The 8,366-nt window shown below is 35.8% G+C and overlaps 2 protein-coding genes across 2 annotated transcripts in view; both read right to left on the reverse strand.

The window, feature by feature from the left end:
• Nucleotides 1–255, reverse strand: part of LOC117169716 — a 1,229-nt gene extending 974 nt beyond the window's left edge. Inside the window, exon 1 of the mRNA XM_033356221.1 lies at nucleotides 56–255. Within this exon, the coding sequence (XP_033212112.1) occupies nucleotides 56–255 (200 nt within the window). The remainder of the gene's footprint in view (nucleotides 1–55) is intronic.
• Nucleotides 256–1,328: 1,073 nt separating this feature from the next.
• On the reverse strand, nucleotides 1,329–7,315 carry LOC117169717. The gene is made up of 2 exons (XM_033356222.1): nucleotides 7,135–7,315; nucleotides 1,329–1,879 (listed from the first exon to the last, which is right to left on the reverse strand). The coding sequence occupies exons 1-2, from the start codon at nucleotides 7,313–7,315 to the stop codon at nucleotides 1,329–1,331; spliced, it is 732 nt and encodes a 243-aa protein (XP_033212113.1).
• Nucleotides 7,316–8,366: the final 1,051 nt, after the last annotated feature.

Genomic DNA, 8,366 nt, shown 5'->3' on the forward strand with positions numbered 1-8,366 from the left:
CATCTCATCAGCAGTCAAAAGGGATCTGGAGGTTGGTTCCTCCATTTCCCAGAACCTAAGCAAATCATCGTGAAGGACTTCCTCGGTTATACTTTGATGCGCGGTTACTGGTAAAGACCAGCTGCTGTTTGACTTAAGAACCGGCCCAGAGAGGATCCATCCGAAAATAGTATCCTGCGCTGTAAGAGAGCCTAGAGTACCCTGTTTAAGCCCTGGTAATAGACATGATCCAAATATATCTGCTCCTAGAATCATATCTATGGCTTCTGAGCCAAATGGATCAGAGTTCTAAGGAAAGTTCTTTTAATTCCTTTTCAACTCCTCCCCCCGGTCTTACAGGTGGGGTGTAAGACGTTAAATGCAATAACACTAAAGCTTGCATAAATCCAGGTTCGATCACACCTCTCTTTGGTAAAAGTACTACTTGAGCTAACTTTTTCGCGGCACTCATCATCTCACCTCCTACACCGTAAACTAAAGCATTAACCCTTTGATATTTCGGATTCAGAATTTTCACTAATCTTTCAGATAAAAAACAAGATTGCGAGCCTTGATCAAGTAGAACTCTACAGACATGAACCCGGCCATTATCAGCTCGTATGTTTACTACGGCGGTTGCGAGCAAAGTAGAGCGTGAAAGATCGCGTTTATTATTCAAAAAATAAACTGTAGCGTCATTGAGATTCGTATGATGGGCTCCCTGTATTGTTAGCGGAGGGCTATCCGATATTTCTTTTATTACTAAGCCCGTATTACTAGTTCCGGCCACTGGAGAACTGATTGCAAGAGTGTTGGCGGAAGTCAACGCCGGCGTTGTAGCAATAGAATTAGAATTAGATTTAAATTCAATATGTAGCAATGTGTTATGTTTACGATGGCACTTACCGCAAGTATACTTGCTAGAACCGTTGTAAGGTTTATGACCTGGTGTCAGACAATTGAAACAACAGTGATGACGTAACACGAGTTCCTTGCGTTGATCCATAGATAATTCTCTAAATTGTTTACATTTAAATAAGTGATGATTTTCTTTACACATTAAGCATTTTGAATTGGTAGAGGCATTGTGACCTTTAACTGATTGTCCTTTGTTATTTTTACCCTTTTCTGGTAGATTACCTTTTGATAATTGAATCGCTTCTCAAGTCCGAACGCGTGTTGCTAAAAAATTATCTAATTTTTTGAAAGTAGCATAGTCAGTTTCAGATCCCAAGTGCATCTGCCATTCCTTCAAAGATGACATATCTAATTTACGCACTGTCCAAAACACCATAACATCATCCGAATGCTGAGTTTGTCGATCTAAATTTTTTAAGCACGTCAACGCTTCATTTTGTAGAATCACGTAACGCCCTTAATTCCACCATAGAATTGTTAGAGACATTCGGTATAGTCGCGATTGCTTGCAAATGAGCATTGATTAGAGCCCGTTTATTATCGTAGCGAATTTTAATTGTCTCCCAAGCAGTCGTGAAATTCGCATCGGTCACTGTCATATGTTTAACGACATGACTAGCATCACCTACTAACAAAGATTTCAGATAGTGTAAACGTGACACATTAGATAAAGACATATTATTAACAATTAACGCCTCAAACAGATCACGAAAATTTTCCCAGTCAACATAATTGCCTAAAAATTCAGGCAACGTAATTTTAGGTAATTTGGGAATAGTATAATTTTGCTGATTAACGTTTTCTTGCGTCGGTTGTTTAGCTTCTACCGCAACATTTGAGACAAAAGTATGCAACTTTGAATTTAAATAATCGAGAGCTGCAAGATAAGCTTCTTCAATTTGCAGAAATTGACTTTCAGAAAAATATCCTATGGTCTTTTTTTCTTCTGAAGTATAGAGTGCTCCAGTCTTTAAGTCTAGTTCTAAGCATCAATGCCATTTTTCTTTTAGCAGTTCTAAACGACCTCTAATAGTTGTCTCATTTCTCTTGTCGTATGCGAGTTTCTTAAAATTAATTTCTGTACGCATAACAGCTTCATGCAATGAAACAAGCTCGATACCTAACGCTTCAATTGTAGACATAATGATTTGAAAAATGATGCAGAGTTACTAGCAATAATGATCTAGAAATTATTTTAACAATTTAAATTTAACTGATGAGAAAATAATCAGCTTAATCATTAAACATGCAATTGTATAATAATCCTTTGGCGTACAAGCACCCGTAAAGGTGAGATATAGTGTGCGACTTTTATTTTAGTAATACTGATGCTGTCATAACATAAATATAAGAGAATAAGGAAAGCAACCTTACGTGTAATACAATCATAATAAAGACTGTCCCAGCGTAATGCGAAAGTGACAGCTGAAAACTTCGTAGAGTGCGAAGTTGAACACCGTAAGACTTGCCTTGTAGACACTCTTCAATGCAAAGCGAGACTTTTAATTCTCCCTTTGAAGACGAAGAAGCAGAAAGACAGCTATTTAAACAGCTGTTTGTATTGGAAACTGGCAGCAGTAGAACATCGGTAAAGGCATAATAAGAGAAGCATCTGAAGATAACGCTCCTTTAAGTAGCTATGACATATGTGATGAGCAGTAAGCGATCAATGATTCACGGTGAACAATCAAGATCTACGATAAACGAGGTCGTGGGTTTCCTTGGGTGCGTGTGACGCCATGCACGCACGGAACACACACGATGGTAATATGTCTCACTCAGAACATCCTTTTTCACTGAATCTTTCGATCACTGCACTGTTCGAAATTCTCATAGTGTTTAACACAATATCCAAAAGCCAAAAAATTTGAGAACAATTTTCCACACCAATAATCCAGATACAAATCAGTTAAGCGAACACCGGACTTAAAATTAAAATTAAATGACTTTCGACGCCATACTGGTTTTCTCAACAGTTTAGCACTACCGAACTTTTCTAACTCTTTTTCAAAGCCAATTTTTTCCACTTTTAGAGTTAATTTTTCTTTACACTCGCGAATCTGTCTCGAAGGACCAAAAAATGTTTATAATAATTAGTGTTGTAATTATCAAGCATCTATAAATTTCATCCAACTAATATATTTGGATTCACGGATTCAAGAGGGAAATAACTGTAAGGGAAAATAGCTTTATTTCGGGAATAAGATATAAAAATCAACTGTTTTGTACTTAGGTTCATGAGTTTATCATGACCTACCCGGTGCTCGTTGGTTTGTACACTGACTCGACATTGAAAAATGGTTGGATTACTATATATATATACTTACTCATTCTAATCGCGAATAACTACATTTAAATATTCTCGTATTTTCGTACTAGCACACACATTTCAAACACCCTTCTTCACCCAAAACTTTATAGGAATACAATTTGGACCTTAGACCTACAAATGCAGATACAATTTTCCCGTTATATTCGTCCTTCATGAGTCCCAAGACCTTTTTATTTAGTAATTCAATTTTTTACATATTATTTGGTGGATAGTCTGAGGTGTCAAATTTATCGGAATCTTTTTTAATATACTCATAAAAGTTTGGTTTTGTAGTGTGGTAAATTCAGATGCCTGTGTCGGTGTAGAGTAATTTTGTCTTGTCACCGAATGTGTACTTCATGTAATTATAATGAAAGTCGTAAATCATTATCTTTGATATGTCTAGAACTGTGAAGCCTATATAAATGGGCTTATTGAATTTAATTTTGGTTCTACTCATTTCAATGATCACCATGTCCTCACCAAATATGGTGCAGCTATGAAAGTTTGGTTTGGCAATCAGAGCTTTTGCATCCTATCTTCCCTCCCACTGTGCCACTAACCAAATATCTTTGTGCTTCCTTACGTTCTCCATGGTCTTTCCGAAGACAGAGTTGTTCAAGAGTTTGAAAATTTTTTTTCAAATTCATTTTTTGCCTTCTTTCGCGAATCAGTATTCAAATCAATATAGGCTTTTAGCAATGGCTTTTGCTTGAATTCTAAAACTCGATGAATTTTAACAAACTTGATTCCCAATTTTAAATACTGTTTTAAGTTTTGATAATACAGAACGTAATTCGTCTTTGATTTCAAATTGGTAATTAGTTTCGGGATTTTAGATGTTGAAAGAGGAAGTAAAAAATGTTCTGGACATAATGGTAGGTCTTTATGCAAATCATGGAGTTCTTCAGGATATTCCAATTCTACTTCAAGAATATAACCTATCTCTGAATCATCGGGAATGTTGAAAAAAGGACCCCGTACTAAATGTATGGGAAAATGGCTTTCAGTGGATTTAGCTGAAACTTTGTAATTTTTAAGGTTATAAGTGCTGGATGAAATATCCGTAAAAAAATCCAAAAAATGGACAGTTTTAGCGCTATGCGGCGCTAAGCACTCAAGATCAGTGAATAAAATGAATTACAACAGATTTTGTTACAAAAGCGATGTCAACATAGAAATCACGGTTGAGATCGTGGTCTGTCATATTTTCGCCTACACCGTTGACTCATATAGTGCGCTTCTCAAAACGATCAAACGCTAAGCGCCCAAGATTTTAACTTGACTAATTAATCACTTCTTTAAACGCAGAAATAGTACCCAAAGTAACATTAATAACTAGTGCGCAGATACCGATAATAACATTCTACCCTTCCCAAGAGGGTTGAACGCCAGGCGCTCAAGATCAGCGAATAAAATCAAGCCTAGTAACTTTAGCGACAAAAGCGATGTCACTATAAGAATCACGCATCAGAAAGTAGTCAGTGATATGTTTAGCCAAACCAATGAGTTATATTGCGCGCTTCTCAAAACGATCAAACGCTAAGCGCCCAATATTTTAACTTGGCTAAGTAATTACTTTTTTAAAGACAGAAATGGTATCCAAAGTAACATTAGTAACTAGTGCGCACATCGATAATAACAGTGTACTCTTCGCCCAGAGGGCCGAACGCTAAGCACCCATGATCAGCGAATAGAACCAATCCTAGTAGCTAATAGAGGTGAACAAGCGAACCCGAATCAAGAGCCAGAAATAGTTTCATATTTTGCAAAAGCTACTGCGATTGGTTCAACGGTGTAGGCGAAAATATGACAGACCACGATCTGAACCGTGATTTCTATGTTAACATCGCTTTTGTAACTAAATCTATTGTCATTTGTTCTATTCACTGATCATGAGCGCTAGGCGTTCGGCACTCTTGAGAACAGTACAATGTAATCATCGGAATGTACGCACTAGTTACTAATGTTACTTTGGGTACCATTTCTGCCGTTAAAAAAGTGATGAATTAGCCAAGTTAAAATCTTGGGTGCTTAGCGTTTGATCGTTTTGAGAAGCGCGCTATATGAGTCAACGGTGTAGGCGAAAATATGACAGACCACGATCTGAACCGTGATTTCTATGTTGACATGGCTTTTGTAACAAAATCTGTTGTAATTCGTTTTATTCACTGATCTTGAACGCTTAGCGCCGCATAGCGCTAAAACTGTCCATTTTTTTACGGATATTTCATCCGCCACTTATAACCTTAAAAATGACAAAGTTTCAGCTAGATCCACCGAAAGCCATTTTCTCATACATTTAGTGCGCGGTTATTTGGTTCGTTTTTAAAATCAGTCAACCATTTAAAATTGCTATAGGTTAAACATTGGCTCATACCTTTACCGAATTGATTGTTTATATCGAAATAAGTGATATAGGACTTGAGTGCATTTTCATCAAAATTCGACCCCATGAATCTATTATTTGCTTTCGTATACCTATTGGAGCACTGAGACACACCACCTCTTATTGCTCCTTCAACAAGTAATAACATTTCTACATCTGTTAATAGATCGAGTTCAATTCTAGTATACTGTAACATAGCATCGAAAGAAAGTCCTGGTGCTGTATAGTAGTGTAATGAATCCAAATTATAAGTTTCAATGCAGCGACATCTAAAACTTTCAAAAATTTCCGCCAAGAGAAAAACATCATTTTTCAAGTATAATTCCGAATATTCACCTAACGTTTTCAAGTTAAATTTTTTGCATACCTTGCACGCAGGATTATAATCTTCATCTGAAATACCCTCATCATTTAATTTAGAATAAAATTCCTCTTTTGCTGGCAGACAATCTTCATCTCATTTCTGCCAATTATCAACATAATCGTATGGAAATACGCCTTTTCTTGTTAATAATTCAAAGTCATTATCATTTGTTGAATATTTTCTTGTAATCAATTTTTCATGATTGCTAAGATTTGAAGCTAATTTGGAGAGGCGACTTGGCATAAATCGAAAAGAGTCTATATATCTGAGTTTAACTTTTGTATTTTGCACCCTTTTTGTAAAGGACATATATTTTTCCTTGTTGATAGGTAATAATGAGATATCATCCTCAAAGCTTGTAGCCAATTCTTTGATGAAAAAGTGAGAGTCGTAGCCAGATAAATTATGAAATACTATGGGAATTACATGTAATTCTTGGTAATTCACGTTACACCTGTCATGAGAAGGACCACGGTATTTACTTGTAAAATGGTCATGATCCCGATGTTTAACATCATCTTGGATAAAATCTTATTCGCAAATATGACAAAATTTTGCGTTTTGAAAATCATACTCTTGCTTTAATGCTAAGAGATCCATTGAAACTGGATTTTTGAAATAAGAGTCTACTTTCTCAGCTATCTTGTTCAACTCAAGGACAAACCACGTGATGCAATCCTTTCCACGATAAACTTGAGGTTCAGATTGTGAATCGTCAAAACTGCATTTTATGTAATAAGCAACACTTATAGGTATATGTTTCTGATAAGCATTTGCATGCGTATTGACAACTGGCTCTAACAAACACTTTATGTCAGCATATACTGCAAATTTAACCCTCTCTTGTATTTATAATTTTTAAATTTCAAAATGTTATCCTCTTCTGTGGGGTGTATTAGTGTGCAGTTATTATTTAGATTATCACAATCAATTCTATGTTTTTCAAGAGATTTCTGAAATTTAAAGTGACACAAACACCTGTCACAGAAGTAAGTGCAACGATCAGCTTTTGTTATTTGTGATTTCACTCGTCTAGATAGATTTTTTATCAAAGCAAAATGATAAACTTCTACATCTGAATCAAAGTTAGTATTTTCAATCATAAGAAGATGAATAGTAGCTTTTTAGATTTTTCCTGGCTTATAAAAACTGGAACAATTTCCTCTTTCTTACTGTATTGAGCAGACTCTAATCCGTACACATTTATACTTAAACCGTTCATTTTCTCAAATTTCGGAATATCCTCAAATGGAATTGGAAACGTGATGTCATTATATTTGAGTTCTGAACCATCAAGCTTAGGATTAAAACTGGTTCTTCCTGCATCTTTTTTAACTGGACGAAGAGCTGCCATTACTGACCAGAGAAAGCAATACGAGTATTTTTTTAAATATTAACTACAGCTCTTTTTCTCTGTATAAAATCAGGTAATTCAATTAAAGTTGAAGCTCCAACTTGAAAAGGGGCGTATCTATTTATGTTAACCGTTAAGCTGACAAATATCAAATCTGGCAAATATCAATGGAGAACGTTTAATTAATTAGGTTCACATTGATAAGGATTCCAGGAATCGACGATGACGTAATGAGAATGGAATTTTGTTTACCGAGAATTGTTATAATATCACGAGAGTGGTTGCAGATCTTGGAAATTTTCAATGATGCACCATTGCGATAAAAGATTTAATACATATTACTTTAGGGTGAAAAACTTAAATTCCGGGGATAGCAGGTATCACATAGCCTAATATTGCGATATCATATATCCTATCATATTCCATATTTTTGGGGCTGAAAAGTTCTACTCCCATGATTTTTAAGTATTGATTTCAAATATCGATAGTGTGGATCGGATACTTCAAAACTGTGATTCGTAAGTCAGCACAAGGAGCGAAACCAATCTTACAGCCTTCTGCACTTTAGTCGCAAGCTTGCTATTCATACAGGAAAAGGTGCGCCAAAACTGCCCCTACCTATCTACTCGCAATGTATTTAAACGCCAACCAACACAGAACAGTAGATCTCCGAACAATAAATTTGAGCGACTCTTCTCCAAAGCCATGTATGACAGAATTTTCTTCTTTACAGATGAATCTAAAGTTGAGGAAAAACCGGTTGGCGTATCTGTCTTTTCTTCACAATGTGATTGACAAACTAGTTATCAAATTACACCAGAGGCTTCTATTTTCACAGCAGAAGCTATTGCACTTTGTGAGGCCATAGAATATATCTTGAACAACTTTATGGAGAAAGTTAAGATATTTACAAACTCAAGGAGCATATTGGAGGCATGCCAAGGTTTTAGTGTCATGGGTTCCGCCTTGTATCTAATATAAAAAAATACCACGTTTTTTTGCTTATCAAAAAAGAAAACTTAGATATTAAACTAGTCTGGATTCCCCGACA

Source organism: Belonocnema kinseyi, chromosome 3 (genome assembly GCF_010883055.1).
Source record: "Belonocnema kinseyi isolate 2016_QV_RU_SX_M_011 chromosome 3, B_treatae_v1, whole genome shotgun sequence".
NCBI classification, from domain to species: Eukaryota; Metazoa; Arthropoda; class Insecta; order Hymenoptera; family Cynipidae; genus Belonocnema; species Belonocnema kinseyi.